Below are 26,635 nucleotides of genomic sequence, written 5' to 3'. Positions count from 1 at the left end.
ATTAACTAAACATGAAAAATAAAACAAACTGCTTTTAGGGACAATGCTGCTGGTGGTGATGCCTCTTGTTTAAACTTCACCAGGAGCAATGTATGCCAATCAACTGCTGCTAATGGTGTATATCTTTCTCAGGCCAGATTCAATGATCTGAGACGTTTGGCATTGAGAGGCAGTGATATTGCCGAAAATTTGGCTAAAACTCATCGCAATCGCCCATGCTTTAAGAAAATCGATAGCCTCTGTGCACGTTTGAAGCAAGACCTAATACGTCCTGATGGTGTACTACCCAATATTAATTCCCAGGGCATTGCATGGGCTGTTAAAGATTTCATTTTTGTATTTACACGTATCATCAATGCATGGATTATTATCAAAGGTTATGTTTACAATACTCCTGAGGGTTTGAACAAAGTTAAGGCAGCCCTTAGTCCAGATTTTGTTTTAGCATTTGCCGCTTGGCAAGATACAACTATGGATTTCATTGAAAGCCTAATCAAATCATTTGTAAATTTGGATAATTTGGTACAGTCACAAAAGAATGCCTACCAAAAATCAGAAGCAGGAGCTGCTGGATGTGTTTCCAACGCAAATGCCGCCACTAGTAACTCACCAATAAAACTTCTGTCAACCACACCGAATATTCTCTTGGATGATTCCTTGGATCAAAACAATAATTATTTGAATAGAAATTATATTTACACAATGGTGGAAGATTCGGAGGATAGTCAAAGACAAGCCACTTTAAAGGGTACATACTTTAAAACTGGCACCTATAATCCCATTAAAAAAGATGAACTTATAAGTGGTGAAGTAATGGCTAATATAAATGGCGAAAGCATGATTACCACGGCAGCTCAACAAATTCCAGCGGCAACTATAATTACAACAGAAGCCTTGCCATTTGAAAATTATTTTTCTAATCCATTGTCAGAATATTGCCCAGTATTAAATGGAAATTTTCAATCAAATGTCACTAATTCTCCACTAAATTTAAACTCTAATGGCCTAAACTATGATTTGCATGCCTTACAACAAAATCTTACCACCGCCCTACCAAGCATTACTGGAGCCCAAATTAACAAAAGTATTGCAAAAGAAGTCAACAACAAGAAGATAAATCTTATGAAAGAATGCATTATGTCCATGAATAATGCTGATATGTTTTTCAAATTTCAATTTACCAAAAATTATGTAAGTGAAAATTATCATAAAATGAGTTGTTCTGGAAATCGATTCCGAAATGAGATGGAATGAAAAATAAACAGCTTTCTTCTTTTGAAATCCATAATAAGGAAAATATAAAATTGGTATTTAACAATTTTATATATTGGGAAAAAAATTTTAGGCATCTTCAGAACGATTCCTTTAATTACAGACGTAATATTTAAACAGTGTATAATTTTATTAAAAATATTGAAATTAGTTTCCAGATTTTATTAACAAATACCAACAGGATATTATGGATATACGTTCAATTATTTTAAAATGTGAGGACGTCAAGAATGGTTATGAAAATATTTCGGAAATAGTTGATGATGTTATGAACATTATAAAAGCTGGAAAGGAATTTTTAAAGGTAAGCAAAATTGATTCGAAATTTTATAAAAAAATAAAAATAGTAAAAAACTAAACATATATATAAATAATTATGTTATATAAGATTATGCTCTAGAGTGAAGTCTCCGTTATCCCTTCGGGGATGTTGTGGGAACAGATGAATTCAAAACATTTCTCATAGAAAAATACGTATAACATGGTCCACGGTTTATTCTCAAAATATCTTATAAAAAGGTCACTATTGATTTTAGGATTGCTTCTCAAAATTCCCGCGGAATATTGTCTGATACTTCATTTAGATAGATCCACGTATTAAAAAGCCTATATTGCTAACGAATTTGTTGTAGACTCTTATACGATCAAAAAATCTCATCATACCCACCAAATCAATTTCTGACGATTTGGAGTCGGGTGCTTTGCATGATAACTCTTGAACCGAGAAACCCATTTTGTTCCAACTTGGGTCAACTTCTAAGATCAACTATATGAGTCATTACCTGCTGGTACCTCTACTAAAAAAGTTCAACATATTTTCCTTGACGATAGTTGTTTTAGCTCATTACAACGATACATTTTCGTAGATTTGTTGTTGTTTGTAAGTTCGTTTTTATATCGTCTGTCCATCCGTCTGTTGGAATAACTCTAGCGTCCGCAATGATTTAGATAGAACGCTAATTTTGCACCCGAGTGTATGTTATCCATAGGCAGGTCAAGTTCGAAGATGGGCTATATAGGTCCATGTTTTGGTATAGCCCCCATATAATGGTACCTCCCGATTTAATGTATTTTGAGGAATTTACCTTCAATTTTTTACCCAACTAGCTGAAATTTGCCATTTGAGGTTCCCAATGTCCAAGAAATGTATCCACTAAAAATAACGGTATTTCCCGATTTTAAGTATTTTGAGGCTTTTAGCTACATTTTCTGACCGAATTAGCTGAAATTTGACACTTGATGCTCCCAATGACCAAAAAACTTTTCAACTAAAAATGACCAAGATAGGTCCACGTTTTAGTATAGCTGCCATATAACGGTACCCCCGATTATCAGTATTTTGTGGATTTGAAGTTCCCAAGCTCCCGCACCAAAAGTCTTCCACATAGGACCATGTTTTGGTATATCCCCCATATAAAGGTACCAACAGATTGATAAAATTTTTAGATACATTTACCTAATTTAGGCATTTGAGTTATCCGTGGTCGAACAATTTTTGCACCTAACAATAAAATAAATATTCCAGTTTAGTTCAGAATATTTTATAGTGGAGGGTACAAAAAGTTCGGAACGGCCGAAATTCATGTTTTTATTTCTTCTGTTTTATCTGGCTCTGGGTTTATTACCACGTGGCTGCTTCGATGGGTGGTAGCCACAATGCTACTGGAGTTAGTTGAGTAGGTTTGGCAGGGCAGTTGAAAAGGTGCAGTGTTTCGTACGGGTCTGTGCCGCATGCTGGCCAGATGTCTTATTATATGTTTGTAATTTGGTTCCTCTGCTTAATCTTGCTCTGGGTTCCAAGAATGTGGCTGCATCGATGGGGTGTAACCGCAGAACCACTACTTATCCAAAGATCTGCCAGAATGGCCGGGCCCATGCACAATCTGGTGATTAGGATGACTCTCACCTTAACACCCCAGCAAGGATGACACGAAAGCATTAATGCTGCAGCCGCTCGCCATAAACATGCTGGACGAATACCCGAAGTAAGACCAAATTTCCCAGCAGAGGCGACGGGATTAGCAAATGAGCGTGATGAGCTTTGTCGAACCAACCCCGACGACCCCAGAGTCAGGGATCTGACACTGGAAGTTAATAGGCTGGTCGGCGAACATAAGCGGAACAAGTGGTTAAATCATCTGAAGAGTTGCAACATTGGAGCCGGTATAAGTAAATTGTGGACAACGGGTAAGTAAATCTCGAACCCCGGAAGGAGGGATGACAGGAACTCAGTCACGTTTGGCGACGTTACGTTGACTGACCCGAAGAGGTGTGCAAGTTACTTCAATCGACTGTTTGTCGAGCACCCCGAGAGTGACAGGGCGAAGAGAAGAGTGTTACGTCGCATTAGATCTCTTCCTGCCGAGGATGAACCACCACAGTTTACAATGGATGATGTTGCGGATGCCATCAGGAACGCTAAATCCCTGACGGAATTTCCATGGTTATGTTGAAACAGCTGGATGAGCCGGGAGTGGGGTATCTCACTAAAGTTCTCAACCTGTCGCTAGCCACCCTTATTATTCCCGAAATCTGGAAAATTAGCAGGGTGGTCCCGCTACTGAAACCAGGCAAGGATGCCAGCAAAGGTGAATCGTACAGGCCGATTTCGCTTTTGTCACCTGTAGTGAAGACCCTTGAGGCCTTAGTCCTCCCCAGCATTAGAAATAGCTATCAAGTTGCCGATCATCAGCATGGATTCCGTAAGCAGCACAGCACGACAACAGCGCTGCACGCCATCTCCACACATATTTGTCGAGGACTCAACCAGGAACGGCCGTGTGATAGAACAGTGATGGTGGCGCTTGACTTATCAAAAGCCTTTGATACTGTCAAGCATTCCACGCTGTTCGAGGACATCGAGCAGACAACCCTCCGGCCAAGTCTGAAACGTTGGATAATCAACTATATGTGTGGACGCCAGTCATACGTGGAGTTCAGAAACAAGAAATCAAAGCCCCGTAGAGTGAAACAGGGAGTTCCCCAAGGAGGGGTGATATCTCCGGAACTGTTTAACCTCTACCTTTGCTGTATTCCGCCCCCTCCAGACGGCATTGAGATCGCAACTTATGCGGATGATTGTACGATCCTGGCGTCAGGTACCTACCCTGATGACATCTGTGAGAGATGAACTCCTATTTAACCGATCTTACCACCTTTTTCCACGCGAGGAATATGCAGATATCCGCCACTCTGTTCACCACATGGACGGCGCAGTATAGAAGAGAGTTGAATATCAGGATCGATGGTAGCAGAATTCCGACCACAAACTGCCCCAAAATTCTAGGGGTCAGATTCGACACCACTTTCACGTCCTCCGCGCACGCCACAGCTATCTGCGATAAACTAAAATGTAGAAACAAGGTGCTCAAGTCCCTAGCCGGCAGCTCATGGGGTGCAGATAAAGAAACCTTGTTGACCACGAATAAAGCGATAGGTCGGTCTGTGGTAAGCTATGCGGTACCAGTTTGGTCCCCAAATTTATGTGACACGCAGTGGGATAAGATTCAAATTTGTCAGAACGCCGCCTTGAGAACAGCAACAGGTTGCCTCCTCAAATCTACAGTGGACCATCTACATGAGAAGGCAAAGATTCTTGTAGTACGATAACATAATGAGATGCTATCGTTGCAGTACTTGCTCGGGTGTTACCGTGAGAGCCATCCCAATCAACATCTGCTGGCCACCGATACACCTAGGCATATCAAGAAGGATATTCATGCTCTAGAGACGGCGGTCCAACAATATAGGAGAGAACCTCTAGATCAACATAAGCAATTATTGTGTGAATGCAGTCATCGGAGCACATCCCCCATCTATCGCAGCTGAAGAGCATCAGCTGCCACGACAAACCAGAATAGTTTTGGCTCAATTACGCTCGGGATATTGCAGTCGCCTAAATTCCTATTGGGCGGGAATCGATCGCACCGTACAGGACATCTGCCCAGTATGCGGCATGGGCCCGCACGATACTAAGCACCTATTCAACTGCCCCGTCAAGCCTACTCATCTGACTCCAGTGGATCTGTGGTTACATCCCATCGAAGTAGCCAACTTCCTGGAACTGGAGATAGACCCAGAGCCAGATTGAACAGGAGATCGAACATACAAACATAATAATAAAACACTGTTACAACAACAACAACGAAAGAAGAATCTTTGTCTCCCCATGTAGATGGTCCACAGAAGACACGAGGAGGCTCCCTGTTTCAGTTCTCTCAGTCGGAACGTCCTTTCTGCTACCCGAACATTAAAAAGGTTGAGCAGATCTATGAAGCGGTGATTAGTGAACTCTAGGAAACCAAGCCAATTAACTTTTCCATGATTGATGCCTTCAAAGGTGTTGAAATCTGGCGGTCTGCTGATGGGTAGGTCGTCTGGCGGTCATAGAAAATCTGGCTGTTTACTGATGGAGACCATTTTATCATAGGTCGTCCTTCTTATGCTGATCACAACAATATACATATATATTTCATGGGGAAATGGACATACTTCCCGAGATATATTGTAAGTCTTAAATAAGTAACCGGCCTTCGACCTTCCCCTATTGTCGGGTGCAATTAGCTACGGGCACAAAACTTTATATTAAATTATAAGTTTTCATTCAGTAGCAGTCTTTCGGTCGCGTATTTAAGACTATCTCCTATGGAGATGTGCAACATGTGGCTACACAAAAAAAAAAAAACTTTGTTTTAAATTGTAAATTTCTTTCTATAGCGGTCTTGGAACAAGTGTCGTTTAGGGGCACCTCTCCGATCGGTCCGTTCCATAGGTAGAACTTGAGAACCTGATTCCAACGATATATAATTCGGACTGAAATATTTACAGTAGATAGCCCTTGGGACCCTGAACACAACGATATATAATTTTCCGGGGGGAAGTCCATACTTCCTGAGATATGGGTCTTGACATTTGGGAGATTTCGTACTTTTAACACCTTTAGGTTGTTTATGGGCACCTCTGGGATCGGGCTGAAATTTTTACAGTAGATAGCCCTTGGCACACTCAACACAACGATATATAGCTTTCCGTGGGGAAGTCCGTACTTCCCGAGATAAGGGTCTTGACTTTTTTACTTTTATCACCATTATTTTTAAAACCTATGCAATATGGGACTCGTTTTAAAGCTCACGAAGAGTACTTTCCAATGCCGCAAATAATTAGTAATGTTAATTAGATTTTCTAATAATAATTTATTAAATTATTATTGGGCTACACGATCAAAACTCTTTTTTAAATTGAAAGTGTTCTTAAGTAGCCGGCCTTCGGTCGTTGATTTAGGATTTTCTCCTATGGACAGAGACAAAAGTGGGCTACGAGATCAAAACTCTCTTTTTAAATTGAAAGTGTCCTTAAATAACCGGCCTTCGGACGGGGATTTAAGACTTTCTCCTATGGAAAATGACAAAGGTGGGCTACGCAAACAAAACTTTCTTGTAAATTCAATTTCAGCCCGATCCGAGAGGTGCCCATAAACAACTTAAAAGTGTGAAAGTACGAAATTTCCGAAATGTCAAGACCCATATCTCGGGAAGTATGGACTTCCCCCCGGAAAATTGTATATCGTTGTATTCAGGATGTCAAGGGCTATCCACTGTAAATATTTCAGTCCGATCCGAGAGGTGCCCCTAAACGACATTTAAGCCGCGGTCTTTCAGGCCGGATTTAAGACTTTCTCTTATGGACATGTGCAAAAGTTGACTACCCGCACGGGCGTACTCTCCATATTGTTTAAAAGATAAAATAGTTAGAGCTCATTTACACGAGGAAACAATGTTTCCTTGTTTCCTCTAAAACGTATGTTCCGTTTTGATTCTCATTCTCAAAATTGGTCAGTGTTAGGAACAAATGTAGAAATGATTGTACAAAAACGTACAAAAGGCACTTTTGGATGGATATGTACGACAGGAAATACAGGTATATTTTACCCACATGTGTCAATACTTTTTACGGAATTTTTCATGAATGGTTATTTATATTATTAACCCTTTCTTTTTACCTGTTTTTGTAGTTTTCCAAAGAATTGTTTTTTGAATATTCATGTACAATAGGTAGATAATCATTTTTGGTAACTTTATGTAAAAACGTACGTCTACCGTTCAAAAGGTACGCTTGTTAAACAGCGCAACCCTGAAAATGCAATTACGAATGAGAATCAAAACGGAACACACGTTTTAGAGGAAACATTGTTTCCTCGTGTAAATTACCTCTTATTTTCAAATTTAATGTAAAATATAACTTCTTATCACCCAGTTTCTATCATTCCACTGAAATAATGTTCAGCTATTATGAAAATATATAAGATTTAAGTAGTTGGTATTTAGTAATCGAATTGGATAAATTGCAGATCGCTTGTGTTGTTATAGTAGCGGAATTGGATATTCTTATAGCGTATTTATTTTCGAAATAAACGCAAAAAACATGCACTAGTATGCTTTAAAAAAAATAAAGCACAATGTGCGTTTTAGTAGATTGCATTTTGAAAAGGCACTGCCAGAAACTGTCTTTTATAATAAGTTTACATTTACGAAATCCACTCGATTTCAAATGCCGTGTTTTATTACCTGTATCTCACATAATGGAATAACCCGGATTTTGGAAAATACATTTTTAAATATGTTTTTAAAAATGTTTTTGGATCACTTTTAATAACATGGTTGTTATTTACATTTATCGAGAAATATTGAAAGGATTTTTCACAACAATTTTGTTTTAACAATTTATACCTGTTTGACCTTGGTTGGGCTGATGCGGCTACCTGAATGATTGAAGAATTTACTGTCAGACAAGATCACCAATATACGTTAACGTGACTGCAACAACATCATACAATGTTCTCTATCATATGTCGTGGTTTAGCAAAGGAAAGACTCGCTCAGAGACAATAATGCACAAAATATTTTGAGCACCACCGATTTACAGGCAAAAAGTTGTTGTGCTAATTACGCGACCTGGTAAATAGATCTTGGTATTCTTGGTATCGTTTATGTGAAGACGAAAAAAACTGGTAGTTTTTATCCAAATGTTGTGTTGACAACACTGTTAATCGATTTGTGGCTAAAACACAAAAATAACAATTAGAGGCGTTGAGGCGTTGGCATATTTTTCACTCCGTATTATTGATCAATCTGTTTAATAAATTATAATAATTAAATATTTTAAGTGTTCCAAATCTTGTCTTGGCCCAATAAGCGGCAGATTCCAAGTACTATCTATCTACGAATTGAAGTTGAGGCATATGACAAATAGTGATCTTCATTGAGAAAACCCATCATTGAAATTTTTTGCATTAGTTGAAGAAAAAAAAAATACATCTGAAACTGGATTACACCAACATACCATAACAAAAACCAATCGATCGACAATCAACTATTGCTAACCATATCCACGAATAAGAAAGAAAAAAATATTACAAGTATTTGCGTGGTGTGTGCAAAAAAACAAAGAAGAAAACATAAAATTGTGTGTATGGAGTGTATGGATCATTTGCAGATTTCAAAGATAATGGCTACGCTTGCGTGTTACTAGCTTCAAGCACAAAGTAAATTAGCATATATCTGTAAGATATTCGCAGATATCTGTAACTAAAAGTTAAAATTTCTGCAAGAAGTCGCCTCAACACAAGAAAGAAAAAGAATGCATCACCATCATCCCCATACTAGTGGCCCTGCAGTAGCAACAACAACACAAATGACCTCAACAAATACCGCATCAGCCCCACCGACAACAGCAGCAGCAGCAACAACTACACCCATCCCCTTACAACAACAGCCCACAACAAGTAACAGCAGCAGCACTACACAGCCACCCACTCAACGTAGACGTAAAAAACGTCCCAATTATGGTACTCGAACCGTTGAGGTGCGCCGTGGTTACAATGGTTTTGGTTTTACCATATCTGGGCAGCAACCTTGTCGTTTGTCATGCATAATTGCAAATTCTCCTGCTGATCAGGCAGGTCTACGTGCTGGAGATTTTTTAATATCTGTCAATGGTTTAAATGTCTCCAAATTACCACATGAAACAGTGGTGCGGCTAATTGGTAATTCATTTGGTAGCATACGAATGCAAATTGCCGAACATTATTATTCGGATTCGACAGATGAAGAGAATGCTGTGGCGGCAGGAATGCCAACATTGCCTATGGGTATGGGTCCCTCGCGTCCACGTTATATTTATCATAAAACAAAGCAACAACGCTTAAGACATCATTTGCCACAGAAGAAATACTTTGATTCAACGATTGCATCAGCGGCGGCATCGGTCAGCAACAGGTCGAGTGCTGCAGTGCAGCCCGTGAAAAAGTTACCACAACAGCCCTTGATTAAAGCACTTTCTATGGAAGCCGCTGCTGTGGCCAATAAGAGGTCAATAAGTGAAAAGTTAGCTTCCGAGTTGCCTGCTGTTTCCGCCGCCTCCAATAACCCGTCACAGCAGGGACTGCATCAACAACAAATTGCCATGGCAGCAGCAAATTTTAGGGCCTTGGTTATGCGCGGACCTTCAAGTGCAGCTTTGGAATATCGAGCCATTGTGGGTTATTTGGGTACAATTGAAATGCCAAAACAAATTGCCAATAGCAGTAAATTACAAACTGTACGCTCCTGTATACGCAAGCTACGCCAGGAGAAACGTCAACCCACAGTGGTCTTGATGATTATTTTACCCGATTGCCTTAAGCTACAGGCCAATAATGGCAAAATCTTGGCAACATATCCATCGTCACGTTTGAACTATGTCAGCTCTTCATCGGAAAGTGAAAATCGTTTCTTTGGCCTGGTAACAAGTGCCGTGTATAGTCCCCAATTAGATGATGTTGATGATGAGGAAGAAGATGCTCAAGATGAACAAAATGATCGCAGACCACCACCACCGCCCACGCTTGGCACATCTGCCAGTTTAGACAATAATGTTATCATATCGAATTCATGTCATGTCTTTGTGGTGGATACCAAGCTGTGTGAACATCAACAACATGTAGCCAAAGCTCAAGAATTTTGCATAGAATGTACCAAAGATCCAATATCGAATTTATGTTTAGAATTTCCCAACAATTCGGAGTATGTGGTAAATCTAATACGCAGCATGTATACCATGCGTATTGTACCACCAATTACCCAGCGTTCGATATCCGATGATCCAACAATACATGGCGGTGGTGGTGGAGGAGGAGGAGGAGGCCGTCCGTATGACAATGTTGCCCATTCACCACAACCCAGTAATCACAGTGAAGTATCAACCACAACTTCCAATTCGGATTCTGGTATTGGCTACAATAATGACTGTTCCAATGTCACCGATCGTATAGTGCTGGTGGACTTTTCAGCCCACAACAATGCTAACACAGGTGGTGGACTTAGAGGTAATGCTGCCGGGAATTGCCATCCCAGTAGTATCATTTCCCCCAAACGTCCCCAAAACATATGTGAACAAAATATCCATTCAGATGACATACCTACGACAAGTAAAAATGCTGCAGTCGCCTCCCCACGTCTTGTTGTTGTTCCAGAACCATCAAAGACCATTTACAATAGTCCTGGTGGCCGCTCATTAATGGTATCCAGATCATGTGATGATGTTTTAAATCTAATTGAACAAGAAACTGTTGCGGACAACGAACATTTGGACCCACTAACAGCCGGCGTGCCATTCCAACAATGTTATGCCTCAATGGATGATATATCACTGCATACAGCCTCCATGGAAAATGAAGATAATGTGAAAACACTATTACAACATTGTTCCAAACCTGAGATAGCGAGCACCACTTCCCCCCATACAGCTAGAACTGAAGATGATGGTCATTCGTCAGGTGAACGAAGGTCTCCTTTGAAACTTAAAATGCCTACATCCAACAGCTTACAAGATCTTTCAATACATCAGCAAACGGATACAGTTGATGGCATTCTTAATGCAGCCACAAATAAACTTGCCAGCACTCCTGATTTGTCAAGGACCGAATTCTCAGATACTTTGTCGCATTTCGAAAGAGGTTGGATACAAACTTCTTTGAGAACACCACGAGCCGATAAACATACCATTCACCTATCGGCACCAAGTCAAGATGATCCCGATGAATTACAGCAGTGTAAATCTCCCAGTCTAAGTCGTTCGGCCTCAATGAACAATAGTGAAGCCGGCTCTTTTAAGAAAAAACTTGCCGAAAATTCCAAAACAAATTTGAAAAAGGGTCCCACTGCCTGGGGTACCTCCATTGAGGTATTACTTGCCGATCCAGCTGGCCTGAAGACCTTTGCAGAATTCCTAAAACTAGAGTATGCTGCGGAAAATATTTACTTTTGGACAGCCTGCGAACGTTATCGTAACTTGGAATCTGAAGCTGAAAGGCGTGACCAGGCTATGGAAATTTACAAGAAACATTTATCGAGTGGGTCCATGGAACCTGTCAATGTTGATGCCCAGGCTCGTTGTATGGTGGAACGTAATTTAACCACTGCTGTACGAGATCTTTTTCACCCGGCCCAGAAGCAAATCTTTAATTTAATGAAATTTGATAGCTATCAACGTTTCCTGCGTTCCGATTTGTACAAGCAGTGCCTGCAGGCAGAGAAAAAGGGCAAATCACTGCCATTTTCGGGGGATAACTTGGATGAACTTTTGAAGACGACAAATTTTTCAGAAAGTGCCTCATTAAAGTTAAAGAAATCGGCAAGCAACGCCGAAGAGGGCCGCCCACGTAGAAGTCTATTGCCATGGCATCGTAAAACCAGAAGTAAGTCACGTGATCAAATTGCCCCAGATAATAACAAGGACCAAAAATCTGTTGCAATGGCCTCAAAAGCCCAGCCGAGTTCCCATAACCTAAAACCCAATGTAATACATGGTTCTGCTTCATCGTTGACATCATTTGAAGCCCTAACAATGGCACCAAACGATTTGTGTCGCATTAAATTTCCCGATGGTGCCACAACTATGGTTCAGCTGAAGACTCAGGAGACTGTGGCGGAACTGGTAGAACGCCTAATGGAAAAACGTAGCATACGTTATCAATTCTTCGATGTCTCCATCAAGGGACCACCCACGAAATCCGTCGACTTAAAGTCCCTGGCAAAGGAATTGGCCAACAAAGAAGTTGAAATAGAGCAAAGGGTTGCTTTTAAATTAGATTTACCCATACCAAAGGTTATATCGGTGAAAAGTAAGCCGCGCAAACAGTTATATGAAGTGGTGCGACCAATACTACAACGGTATCACATTAATCCAGAACTTGTGGAAGTACTAATGCGTGACAGCCAAACTAAGGTGGATCTAACACAATTGGTAACAGCCGTTAATGAGCAAAGACTCCAAGTTGTCTACAAAAAAGAGGCTCCATATCGTAAGGCCCCAATAGTCCCACCCACCATAGAAAAAAATTCAGTTGCCGATGGCATACAAACTGCCCAAACCACTTTGGATGAAATAACCAATAAAGTGTTTAGTGATTTAATGCAAAACAAACATCAGCAAGAAGAAGCTGGAACGACAATAAAACCAAAATTTGATCAGTGTTCAACAAAATCGGAAGAATGTCCATCGGAAAGTTCATCATCTTTCTTTAAATTACGCAAGCCTAAAAGAGATTCAATGAGTGTCAATGCAGGCGGACATTCAGCGGCAATTTCAAGTCGTAGCAACAACAACAAGACTGCAAAAAAGACCTCAAGCCACCAGCAGCAGGCATCTTCCGCCTTACTTCCTTGTGAAAATAAAATCATTTCAAATAAATTAAAAAATAGCATTAAAATCCCATTGCCGCTAAAAGTGGTGGTGGCTTGTGATAAACAAGATAATCTATTGGAAGATTTAAAGCGTGCCCAATTGGCTCGCTTAGAAGATCAAAGGGGCACCGAAATCAATTTTGAATTACCAGAATTCCTTAAACATAACGACAATCAAAATACCAGCAATACTTCGGGAGAAAAGCCTCAAGAAGAAGATGGACAACAACAACAAATGGTGGTGGATAACATTAAACACAATGAAAGACCACCACAACCGGCACCCAGACATTCCATTAGTAATAAGTCAAAATCATTAAACAACAGCAGTACTTCTCCCACAAAGAATGACACAACTGCTGAAAAAATATCTGATCATAATAACGATCCATTTAGCACTCCCTCCAAAGGTCCACCACCATTGCCACCCAAACCAAAAGTACTACCCATTAAACCATCCAATTGGGGTGTCAATATGACACAACTGAAACAAATGTCACCAACTACCCCACCACCATCAGCATTACTTTTACCATCGCCAACGCCCTCAATTGCATCACCGCAACTGACAAATGTAAATGTTGTTGCTGTTCCCGCTTCTTCCAGTAATTCCAGTCCAAATGGCCGTTGTGCTTATTTGGATCAACCTAGTAGTAGTTTTGTTTGAAAACAATTTGTGTGTCCATTATTGCTAATTATTTTTTAATCTTTATACAATGTTTAATGTATATACAAACCGAAATGTTTTGTATTTGAAATTGACTTTTACATTCTATGTTAAATGTAATATGTGTATGTAAACAATTTTATATAGTTTATATATGTTGTAAAAAAATATTATTTATATTATGAAATTTTGTATTTTTACGAACAAATCAATGATATGGGAAATGAAGAGACTTCAAATAATCTTAATAAAACCTATAAAACTGAAAATACATACATATATTTTTTATTTTTTTTGAATCTCAAAAACATTTCAATACTGCAGTGTTTCTGATAACAGTCATACACTGGGTGGCAACTTTCAAAATCAATTCAAATTATTCCATATTTACATTAGGCAATTTTCCTTGCGGCGATTGTCAGTTTGTCGGTGAGAGAAGGTGTTGAGAAACTGACAATTGCCAGAAGGAAAATTACCTAATGTAAATATGGGTGCCACCGTGGTGCAATGGTATGCACACCCGCCTTGCAAGCTGAAGGTTCGTGGGCCAGTCAACATCAAACACTTTTCAACGGTGGCAAAATTACTTATTGATATGAGAGAAGTCTCCCCTGTCCCGCCTGGGATGTTTGTGGGACAATTATAATTATAAATATGGACTCAGATACGAATTTCATCTACAAAGGATCGACTGAAGACTGTTAAACAATATTTTTACCACTGAAAAACATCAAAAAGGTCTTTCTCCAGTGAAAAACCTTAAAAAAACTTCTTTGCCACAGTTTCTTGAGTCTTTAGGTGGACCATGGCTGTAGCACCGTCGGGAAATTTAATACGACACAAATCATTTGGTGCCATAGTTGGGACCTCAAATGATGTCAGCGAAGAAACTGGACCGGGTTTTTTGGTTATGGGAACTGGACTAGGCTGTCGCAACAGATGTTGGCATTATCTTGGACTATTTGATCACGTGACTTCTGGTTTTGCGATGCCATGGCAATAGACTTCTACGTGGGCGGCCCTCTTCGGCGTTGCTTGTCGATTTCTCCCGAAAAAGCCAGCGATTTTCGTTTTTAAATTAAAAATTTGCTTCTGGGCCGGGTGAAAGAGATCTCTTACATATGTGGTTAAGTATGATTCCACCATACAACAAGCCTGGGCATTAACATTGATAGGTTCCATGGAGCCACTCTATAAATGTTTCTTGTAAATTTCCATAGCCAGGTCAACCCTTTCGGTTTCTGATTTCAAGTTACGATAACGTTCACAGACTGTCCAAAAGAAAATATTTTCATCAGTGTATTCTAGTTTGAGGAATTCTGCAAAGGTCTTCAGACCAGCGGGATCGGCAAGTAATACTTCAATGGAGGTTCCACTGGTAATGGGACCATTTTTATACCCTCCACCATATGGAGGGTATAATTAAATTTGTCATTCCGTTTGTAACAAATCGAAATATTCGTCGGAGACCCTATAAAATATATATATTATTGATCAGCATAAAATTCTATGTCGATTTGACAATGTCCGTCTGTCCGTCCGTCCGTCTGTCTGTCTGTTGAAATCAAGATACAGCTCACAATTTAAAAGATAGAGAGTCAAAATTTGGTACAGAAGTTTTTATTACTTGCAGGATGGTTGGTATTGAAAATGGGATATATCGGTCTACGTTGATATAGCCCCCATAGAACGGTACCTCCCGATTTTCGGTATTTTTAAGGTTTTAGCTTCATTATCCTACCAAATTGGCTGAAAATTGGTACGTAGACTTCTTTAGGGGTATAAAACTTTCCCCCAGAATTTTGTCGGTATCGGTCCACACCTTCATATAGCCCCCATAGAACGGTACCTCCCGATTTTCGGTATTTTTAAGGTTTTAGCTTCAGTATCCTACCAAAATGGCTGACATTTGGTACGCAGTCTTCTTTGGTGGTATAAAACTTTCGCCCAGAACTTTGTCGGTATCGGTCCATGCCTTCATATAGCCCCCATAGAACGGTACCTCCCGATTTTCGTTGTTTTGAACGTTGTGGCTTCAATATTCCACCGAAATGGCTGAAATTTGGTATTTAGACTTCGTTGAGGGTAGTCAAACTTCGTCTTTAAATTTGTCGGTATAGGTCCACGCCTTCATATAGCCCCCATGGAAAGGTACCTCCCGATTTTTCGTATTTTGAAGGTTGTGTCTTCAATATTCCACCAAAATGGCTGAAATTTGGTATTTAGTCTTCAATGTGATATAAAACTGTTAGCCAGAAATATGTCTGTACAGGTCCACGCTTTCATATTGCCCCATTTCTGACTAAAATTCGTCGGTATAGGTCCACGTTTCGATATAGCCCCCATTGAACGGTACCTCCCGATGTTCGTAATACTGAAGGAATGGCTGAAATTCAATATTTCGTCTTCCAAGAGTTATAAAATATTCCAGAAGAGTATTATCAGTATAGGTCCACGTCTTCCTATATCCCCATAGAAGCGTATTTCTTGATGTTCGGTATTTTTTAAGTTTTAGCCACATTCTCTTACCGAAATATAGGAAATTTGGTATTTAGTCTTCTTTGAGCCTAAAAACTTTCCGTCAGAAATTTGTCGGTATAGATCGACGTTTTAAAATAGCCCCCATAGAATGGTGCCTCACATTGTTTTACAGAAAGTTCTGAAATTTAGTATTAAGTCTTCTTCATACACGAAAGGAAACTAATAATTCCATTTTACTTCAATACAACTTGTGGTGGAGGGTATACAAGTTCGGCACGGCCGAACTTAACGCCGTTCTTACTTGTTCAAATTTGCTTTGGAATTTTTGGCAAGATTCTTCATAAAGGAATAACTTTCAGAATGATTAAGACAGGATGAATTACACAGCTGCAATTCATCGGGATCATCTTGACTTGGTGCCGACAGATGAATGGTATGTTTATCGGCACGTGGTGTTCTCCAAAGAAGACCTCCTAAATGTAAGTAACATACAATGAATTGTTATAATTTAATTCATCTGGGGCCTAATTACGTGATTCGATTCGATCGAGTATTTGCTCGTTAAAAAGATTTCGACACGATAAAAAAGCGGCATGACGAGATTCGATCGAAATCGTTGATCGAATGTTTCGAGAGTAACCGGTAATCGAACTATGAAAACCTATGTGTACTATAGGGAATATTATGAAGGTAGATGTAAAACAATGGTGTGCACGGCCATCCACTGGTGGTTTCTGTAAAATACTCTTAATTTAATTAATTCAACTACACTTGGGCGTTTAAGTATTTTTTGTAATAATTCTTTAATAATTCATTTGTATCACGATTTTAGGTAATAATAGTGCTTAAAAATTTCTAAATATGTAACGAAACAACAAGAAAAATTAAATATTAATTCTCCCTTAAATTTTCTCTTTTCCTATTTTGCTCACCATTGATGTAAAAATAGGTGTTTTTTGAAAGCAAGAACCAAAAAAAAAAAAAACAAAATTATGAATGAAAAATGTAAATATTTGTGGAATTTGTTGAACAATACATTCAATAATAATTACGGAATGGAGTTGTGCTATGAAAATAAGAAAATGATTAATTCTTGCAAAATCTTTATCTTGTAACGGATTGCTGATACATCTACCTTAATAATCCTCCCTCAAAATAAATGAGAGATAGTTTGGTGGATGTTTTGCATTAGCCTCTCTGAGAGAATATTTCCTTTGGTAAACAACAGGGAATGAAATGTTTAAAATGTACTTCCCTTATACAATAAAGGCTATTAATATTAAATATTTTTTCTGTTTTGCAGAAATTCTTATTTTTCAACTTATTTTTTAACAACTGCAAAAGTAATTTTTGGTTAATGATTGCATGCATTTTAATTCTAAATTTATCACAATTTCTCAAAACGACTGCAAAGGACTTTTCCCAATTTCTCTTGTTATATTGTCTAAAAAATGCTGCCAATTATTTACTAACATCGTTTTTCTTCTATAAAACGACAACAAACAACAATTTGTACATTTTAAACAAAAAGACAATAAGGAAATCTTTCATTTTATTTGTTTACGATAGGTAATTTGGCCTCGAGAAATTACTCGCAAATTTATGCTCAATTATCCGATAATTTTACTCGATAACGAATGTTGTCATCCCAACTTTGAGTACTCAGGTCGAAACAACTCGATATCGAATCACATAATTAGGCCCCTGCTTTTGGCCCGATGGCTTTGAATTAATGTTCGGTTGTTAAAGAAATATATGTCTTCTTCTCATAGAAAATCATCAAGAAGTCTTCTTCCCATAGGAGACCATCAAAAGGTCTTCTTTCGATAGCAGACATTCAAAAAGTATTCTTTCCATAGAAGACCTCAAAAGACCATCTTTCGAAATAAGGCCATCTTTGGATAAAAGACATTCAGGAGTGTAGAGGGTATACTTTTTATTATCAAACAGGTCTGCCTCTCATGAAAGACCTTCAAGAGATTTTCTTCGCATAGAAGACCTTCAAAACGTCTTCATTCGATAGAAGACCTTCAACATGTCTTTATTCGATAGAAGACATCTTAAAGGTCGTCTTTCGATAGAAGACCTTCACAAGGTCTTATTCCCATAGAAGACTTTAAAGGTCTTCCTCCCATAGAAGACCATCAAAAAGGTCTACCTCCCATTCTTCCCATAGAAGACCTTCAAAAGGCATTGTTCCCATCGAATTTATTCTATAGATCTTCTTCTCGTACAATACCTTCAAAAAGGTTTCTTCTTAAGAAGACGTTCAAAAGGTATTCTTCTCATAGACGACCTTCAAAAAGTCTTCTTTCCATAGACAACCTTCAAGAAGTCTTACCACAGAAGACCTTAACAAGGTCTTACTCCCATAGAAGACCTTCAAAACGTCTTCCTCCCACAGAAGACTTTCCCAATGCCTTCTTTTCAAGGTCTTCTTTCGATAGAACACCTTCAAAGGGTCTTCATTTGATAGAAGACCTCTTAAAGGTCTTCATTCGATAGAATACCATCTTTATGTCTTATTTCCATAGATCACATTCAAAAGGTCTTCTTTCGATAGAAGGCCTTCGAATGGTCTTCTTTGGATAGAAAGATTTCAAAAAGTCTTCCTTCCATTGAAGACCTCAAAGGATGTAAAAAGGTCGTCTTTATGTAAAACACATACACAAGGTCTTTTTCCCATTGAAGTCCTTCAAAAGACATTCACGAGGTCTTCTTTCGATAGAAGACCATCAAAAGATCCTCTTTGGATAGAACACCTTCAAAAGATCTTCTTTCCATAAACGCCATTCAAAATGTCTTCTTTCCATAGCAGACCTTTAAAATGTTTCTTCCTTTAGAAGAATTTCAAAACCAGTGGTGAAAAATATTCAGCACGATCATGAGTTTTCTCACGTTCTCCATTAAGTAAAAAACGCCAGAGACAATCGCGCTGTTAGTATCCTGTTATTGAATTTGAATTTCAGGTGAAATAATTTGAAATTGTTGCAGGCCACGTACTTGCAGCGAACAAAAATAATAATGGGCCGTCCTAATGTTTGCCGGCTGAAAGGGGGTGGGGGGATATTTTTATGCATCCAGAATATGGTTAAATTTTCACAGTTTTCCGTCCTCTTATCATAGCGCTTAAGTAGTTCCATCAAATTATAATGGAAAATGACGGAAAATGTCGACAAAAGTTGAACAGTTTAAATATTTATAGTTTTGTAGAAGTTGCGTATTGCTGATTGTGATGTAAGTTCTAGTTGTTAGCGTGTTCAGAAATGTGGATATGGTAAGATAGGGATCGCTACGCCGAAATAGGACAACATGCAGGGTTGTTTTTTTGGGAGTAGGAAGTTTTCGGAGTGTAGACAGTAGTGTTGGTAAGCGTGAATCTAGGGAGTAAGGTTGGTGTAAATGCGCTATAAATAAGAAAAAGGAACGCACATGTAAACGGTTCTACTTTAACATATGAATACCATGAAATTTGAGGAAAATTGGGAAATAGAATAATACAGAAGTGCGGGGAAGGCGACGTTGCCATTAGATTGCTAGTAAATGTTCCTTGATGGGAGAACCAAACCTCGGTTTGTATTTTTTCGTTGATTTATGTTTTTAAAAATAAAAAAAAAAAAAACAATTTTATTGTGGAAATAGAAAGCCTAATTGTATTGCTTTTTGAAGAACAAAGTTACAAAGTGGGAAAAATCCTTATTTGGGTAATTTTTATTGTAATAATATACAACATTTTTTTGATTCCTTTGGTTCCTTCATTGGCGGACAGATTATTCTGTTTAGACAAGTCAGTCGATTTACTTTTTACAGTTGTCTAGCAAAAGAGAATAGAAACTTCTAATTCTCTGAGAAAGTTCTGGCCGGACAATTCTTGCTGGGAAAGTAACCAGACAAACCTGTTGTCAGCTGGTAGGGTATTCACAATAGAGTGATGTCAATTCCGAATGAATAGATGGAAATTGACAGATAAGAAGAACAGCCAGCAAAGAAAATTGAAAAATTATGAAGAAAAATGGTGTTTCATGGAAAATTAGCGTCTGGCGGGAGTTGCTAAATTGAGGGCTATATAAGGAGGTGAACAAAGGAAAACCCAAAATCCTAGTTCAGACGTTACCCGAGTGAATATTACGCCCAGACGGCAGTGAATCAAAGATATAAACGTTTAGTTCGTTACTTTTATTTTAAAATATTGTGAGTAGAATTAGTGGTGATGTCACAAATAAATGTGTAAGTGGTGATGTTTGTGTGTTTTAACAGAGATTTTCCGGCGGTTTACCAGTCGTCCAAGAAGACAGCGGAGGCTGGCGCTTTTTGTTCAACACAACGGCAGAAACAAACCTCTTTCCTGGTGGCAGGGTGGAAGGAAGTAATTCATTGGTGCCGGGTAATAATCCAGTAAGAGCGTGGAAACATTTTAGTTGTGAGACGGGTGCCTGGAGAAGACCTAAGCGTTAAGTCCATCACTGTGCATCATTATTCGGCTGGACTGGGTCGGTCGTGACTTGTATCCAGGTGCATTTATCGTGTCCTATCCACCGCTGCTGTTGCAAATTAAGACAAGCCAATCACGTAAAGAGTCCAGTGGCATTTGATGATAATTTTGGCGTAGAAGAGTTCGCCTTTCAAAACGTCTTTGAGCTGTAAAGAAAGAAAATTAAACCAATCAATTTGTGGTAACGTCATATACCAGGTAAAAGGTGTCTTACCGTTGTGTTGTTGTTTTTTTGTATATCCAATTTTTGTCTGCATCATTTCGTGTGTGATTTTGGTAACGTCTTGAAGAGAAATCAACCAGAGACCAGCTACAGTATCTGCGGTTCTGAAAGGAAGATAATAGAGAGAATTTTTCCGTTAATATAAAAATCATATAATCAACACTTTTGAGATATAAAATCTAAAAGAAATCATTTTTGAAAATAACTAAATTTGCGTAGTTTTAAGTAAATAAGCATTTGTAAGGGAAAAATACCAGGAGTAGTTTAACAAAAGGCTGAGTGTGTTGCAAGAGGATTATTTCGTGTCCTTGTCGAGTTGTTTTTCGTGCCGATAGGTTTTGGCGGCAAAATACCCAGTTAAGAGAGCTCTTTTAGGTGGTAGAGTAAAGATCTAAAGGCGCGATTTTTGCGCGCGGAAAGACAAGGTAAAGGTTTAATGCTTTTCTTCCACAGAGGATTGAAGCCATTTTTATTTGAGTAGAGAAATCCAGGTATTATTCTTATCTATTATTCTATTTCATATTTTTGTTTGTTATTTTTACGCGATCTTTTAAGAGGAAATTATTAGAAATTTTAAATGTTTAATAGATTTAATTATTTGCCCAATAAATCAATATGTGTTAGTATTTAAATTTTAAATAATAATGTGTTGCTAATTTTGTGTCATTTGGGGGATGTTGGCGTGAAGTAAGAGTGTGATTGGAGAAGTGTGGTTTGTGGGGGTCCAGAGGAAAGCAAGGTAAGGACATGCTGGACCCAGGTAGGGTGGGCTAGTGCGGGCTCACTCCAGCAAGGTCCCGGCGTGAAGTTTCCCTTTGTATGGTTTTAGGACGAAGTAAAAGTAATAGAATGTACCCCCTCTTTCGACGTTAGTGTGCTGGGTTCGGTTGGCGGGTTGAGTTCCCTAGCCCTGAGGAGTCCTCGTAGTCGGTCAATTGGCCTAATCGAACGCCGAGGTAATGCACACATAACAGAGATGGCGCCCAAACGAAAACAAAGTTTAATTTACCTAGTACCACTAGACAAAATGGCGTTTTATAAATGGCCGTTGTAAACAGTGATATTAGGGAAGTGATTCTGTGCAATAACACCAACGCACATAGCCATAGAATGCTAGTAGATTTGAAATATACAAAAGAAAGTAGTTTGTGTTTGAATATCAGTGGTATAGGATTGCATCTGAAATTAGAAAGATGGTTACGAAGTGCAATATTATACCTAAGGAATTTAAATAATTACTTTCTCCATTTTCAAGTAGGGTTAAATCAATAACTCGTACTTCCGACTTGGAATATAACGAATTTGTATTGAGATGCCTGTGTTTTTTTTTGTTGTTCAATGTAATTTTAGAAATAGTCTAAAAACGATTTTTGACATATGCAAATATAAATTTCCAGTTAAAATCAATAGCGGTTTCAGATGATTAGAGTCTGCAAAAATCAGAGTATTGAATAATATGCCATGAGCTTTTAATCAATATAAAATGATAAACATGTCATGGTCACTGGAGTTAGTATATACAAATCGTTAATTTGTGAGAACAAAACGTTTTGGAAACTTCTATGCGTCTCATTAGAGAGCACTATTTTGAAATAACTATAAAATACCACACACACACACACTGCTTCTGAAAAAGGCAATATCCCCCACAAATTTATGTTGTAATCGTCGTATTTAAAAATAAAATTGTGTTAATATTTGTCATTAGTAAATGTGTAGAATAATGTTTATACATATTGAACTGTGCAAGTAAAACAGAGCAATATACTTTTCTAAATAAATTACGAACTATTTTGGGAGATTCGTCTGGTAACAAAATAGGCTATTGTTCACATAGGTCATGAGTTACAATACCCGCAGTAGTAAAAAGAATAAGAGAGGTAGACCCGAATCCTTTGACTTAAATAGATCGACTTACTATCCTAGTTTTCAAAAACAAAGAAGAATGACCGAAAATAATAATATGAATGCGTTCCAATTTATCGATCTGGCTGATTCAATAATGAGGCGAGATCAGAACACTGGGCAGGTATCCGCAACAGGGGTTAATCAAAGTAATAACGAACCAACAGGTTCAATAACATCCGATTTGCATGGACTGGTTCAAGATGAAGCCGCCTCTGTCCAAAAGTCTTTAGAAGATAAAGTTAAGAAAATGGTCGAAACTGAAATATCTGATGTTAAAAAAATGATCGAGTCGTTGGCAAAGGGAATGAAAGAACTCTCCACTGTAGTACATGCCTCAACGGCAGCGCAACAGTCCAAAAATAATACTTCAAATAGTAATTCCAACAATGTTGTTAATGATATATCCGCTAACAACGATAATTTGATGCGAAGTGTAAACACACAGCCATATAGACAAACTCCTAGTGCCGATCAAACACCACCATATAGCCATTTAAATTTCCCAATGCCAACTGTCAATTATGAACCATTAAAAATACGCGTTGATAAGTTAGGTTTAAATTTCAGCGGTGACCCAAGGGAACTGAGAGTCAACGATTTCATCAAAAGATTGGAGATAATGCGAGCCCAGTATAATATTCCGTGGGCTGAGGTTTTGAGAGATTTCTCTTTCCTAGTTTCAGGTCCGGCGAGAGAATGGTATTGGCTGCATAGACAAAATTCAATATATAATGATTGGGAAGGGTTAAAGGAAGCCCTCCTAAGCCAGTATCAGTCCCCTCAGTCTAAGTTCGATATACTTAGGGATTTGTTGGAACGAAAACAGCGGCATAATGAGAGTGTTAATGCCTATTTTCTTGAGATGGGGATCTTGCGCTCTAGATTGTTACAACCGATTTATGATCATGAGATGGTAAAGATCTTGAGAGGGAATATTCGTGAAGACATCAAAAGGCATGTGTATCAAATGTCGATTTCGACAGTTGAGCAATTGCGTATTGAATGTATAGAAGCGGAGCGTAACTTCCCCAGGCGCGAAAATAGGCCAATGCCCGTTCCACACAGGCCCATAAGGCAAGTAAATGAGATCTACGAGGAAGTGTATGAAGATCCTACCGAGGTACCAGAGGCAGATGTTGAAGAAAATGTGTCGGCTATACGACTGCCAAACCAACAAAGAACTCCCATAGTATGTTGGAATTGTCGTGAAAGTGGCCATGTGTTCATGGATTGTCCGGCAGAATTTCGAAAACTTTTCTGCTATAGGTGTGGCAAAGCAGACACCGTCACTCCAAAATGTCCTGTGTGTCAACAGGGAAACTTGAGAAGGGGTGTGGAGAAGACAGGGAAAACACACCCTGCAGCAAACCCTGTGAACCAACAAAAATAGAACCCAAAATAGTCCAAATTAGAAATAGCAAGAAAAATAATATAGTTAAGGATAGTGTTAAAATAAATATTGAAAATTTTACCGCAGCCCAGAGGCATCAAGTTCCACTCGAACAAAGGCAATTAAATTACGAAAGGGTGAGAGAGAAAATCTTCAACTCAGAGATAAACGTAGTACCCAAGAAAATTGCCAAATTAAGGGAAAAGTCTAAGTTATGGCGACAACAGAAAAGACATTTGATAGATTCGATTTCGAAGGCAACTAAATGTACCACTGATCCGAGGGTTTTTGCTGAAGTCCTCATTCAAGGAAAAGTCATATATGGCCTCCTAGACACCGGTGCATCAGTGAGTATATTGGGTGCAAATTGTCGAGAACTTGTCGAGGAGTTAGATATTCCAGTGATCTCCATGTCTAATAAGGTCACAACCGCTGGGGGTACGCAATACTTTATCGTGGGTAAAATAAAAACAATGATAAAGTATCAGAACCAGGAAAAAGAAATAATTTTGTTTTTATGTCCCCAATTGGAACAGGAACTTTATCTGGGTGTAGACTTTTGGAAACTATTCCAACTGGCCCCAGATGTTCTTGGGGTGGCTGAAATAAATGTGGAACAAGTTATTAACGACTTGGCCGATTCGAGTTCTGAGTATAAACTTAACCCACATACGTTATCCCCAGATGAAGAGAAACGGCTGAAGGAAGTTGTGGATAAATTTATGACCTTCGAAAAGCATGGCTTAGGTTGCACCAGCGTGGAAAAACATTCCATTAAACTTGTAGAGGGTGCTGTGCCGGTCAAAGACCGCCATTACCCGATGTCTCCAGCGGTTCAAGACATCACGTATCAGGAAGTTGACCATATGTTAGCCCTTAAGGTGATTGAAGAGAGTGAGAGCCCGTGGAGCAATCGGACAACGATAGTGAGGAAGCCCGGGAAAAACCGCTTCTGTTTGGATGCCCGAAAGTTAAATAAGCTCACGGTAAAGGACGCGTACCCGCTCCAAAACATCGAGGGAATACTAAGTCGAATAGACGAAACATATTATATAAGCAGCGTGGATCTTAAATACGCGTTCTGGCAGATCGAGATGGACGAAGATAGCAAGTCGTATACCGCTTTTACGGTCCCAGGTCGTCCATTGTACCAATTCCGCGTGATGCCGTTTGGATTGTGCAATGCTGCACAGAGATTATGCCGACTGATGGACAAAGTCATTCCCCAACGACTGAAGGAGAATGTCTTTGTGTACCTGGACGACTTGCTGATCATTTCAAGCGACTTCGACGAGCATCTTCGTCTATTAACCGAGGTGGCCGAATGCCTTAAACGAGCAAATTTAACTATCGGGTTGACAAAATCGAAGTTCTGTTTCCAACAGTTAAAGTATTTAGGATTTATCATTGGTGGCGGTGTATTGCGGACAGACCCCGACAAGGTCGAAGCAATCAAGAAAATCAGAGTCCCTAAAAATGCCAGAGAAGTCCGGAGTTTTCTTGGTACTGTGGGGTGGTACCGAAGATTCATTAAGGACTTCGCGTCTCTTTCGGCTCCCCTCACCGATACCCTCAAGAAATCGCCTAAGTTTCAAATCTCGGAAAAGGCAAAAGAGGCTTTTGAAGACCTGAAGAAGGCCTTGACCTCCGCCCCAGTTCTACGTCACGCTGATTTCTCCAAACCTTTCTTCATCCAATGCGACGCATCGGAATATGGCATCGGTGCTGTTCTGTTTCAGCTGAATAGCGAAGGACATGAACACCCGATTGCTTTCTACTCCAAGAAATTAAACAAGTGTCAGAGAAATTACAGCGTGACGGAGAAGGAGTGTCTGGCTGCGGTGATGGCAATCCAAAGGTTCCGCCCCTATGTGGAGCTCATGGAGTTTACGGTGATCACGGATCACGCGAGTTTGCAATGGCTGATGAACCTAAAGGATCTTAGTGGTCGTTTAGCTCGGTGGTCATTGCAACTCCAGGGATTTAACTTCAAGATTGAGCACCGCAAGGGGAAGGACAACGTGGTTGCCGACATGCTGTCCCGCTTGCCCACGGTGGAAGAAATAGATGTGGACCAGGTCTTAGAATTTGAGACAACTGAGTTCGAAAGCGAGGCCTATAAAGAGCTTCGAGATACAGTGGCGAAGAATGAAGAAAATCTTCCGGACCTGAAAATAGTGGACAACATGGTGTTTAAGAAGAGTCACACGCCCTATGATCCGGATACCCAAGAGTTCCAGTGGAAATTATGGGTCCCGGAATCATTAACCCATGTTTTGATTGAGCAAGCCCACGATAAGACCACGTCAGCTCATGGGGGAATATCGAAAACCCTATACCGCCTAAGGGAAAAATATTACTGGCCACAGATGGCAACACAGGTCCGAAAATATGTCTCCAATTGTACCGTGTGTAAAGAGACTAAGCCCACCAATGAGAGGACACAACCCCTAATAGGAAATGAAGTCGTGACTCTACTTCC

General features: G+C 39.3%; 2 protein-coding genes and 1 long non-coding RNA gene across 5 annotated transcripts in view; 2 read left to right on the top strand and 1 right to left on the bottom strand.

The window, feature by feature from the left end:
- mtsh (mitoshell) overlaps positions 1-26,635 on the top strand; it is a 56,040-nt gene that overhangs the window by 21,231 nt on the left and 8,174 nt on the right. For all 3 annotated transcript variants that reach the window (XM_073970069.1, XM_073970067.1, XM_073970068.1), the window contains exons 6-7: positions 39-1,191; positions 1,424-1,576. In XM_073970069.1, coding sequence (XP_073826170.1) covers positions 39-1,191; positions 1,424-1,576 — 1,306 coding nt within the window. The remainder of the gene's footprint in view (positions 1-38; positions 1,192-1,423; positions 1,577-26,635) is intronic.
- Positions 8,283-13,928, top strand: LOC141394906 (regulator of G-protein signaling loco-like). The gene has a single exon (XM_073970061.1). It carries the CDS (start codon positions 8,908-8,910, stop codon positions 13,657-13,659), a length of 4,752 nt encoding a protein of 1,583 aa, XP_073826162.1. The 5' UTR covers positions 8,283-8,907; the 3' UTR covers positions 13,660-13,928.
- On the bottom strand, positions 20,302-20,979 carry LOC141394913 (uncharacterized). Its single transcript, XR_012410515.1, has 2 exons — positions 20,847-20,979; positions 20,302-20,778 (listed from the first exon to the last, which is right to left on the bottom strand). It is a non-coding gene; the product is annotated as an uncharacterized lncRNA (long non-coding RNA).

This window comes from Musca autumnalis, unplaced genomic scaffold, assembly GCF_047663935.1.
Source record: "Musca autumnalis isolate F117 unplaced genomic scaffold, ASM4766393v1 scaffold_2, whole genome shotgun sequence".
In the NCBI taxonomy this organism is placed as follows: domain Eukaryota; kingdom Metazoa; phylum Arthropoda; class Insecta; order Diptera; family Muscidae; genus Musca; species Musca autumnalis.
This window is presented reverse-complemented; position numbering and strand designations above follow the sequence as displayed.

Bases quoted from the DNA above. Each gene is read 5' to 3' on its own strand.
- LOC141394906 (XM_073970061.1), top strand. From the start codon at position 8,908: ATGCATCACCATCATCCCCATACTAGTGGCCCTGCAGTAGCAACAACA.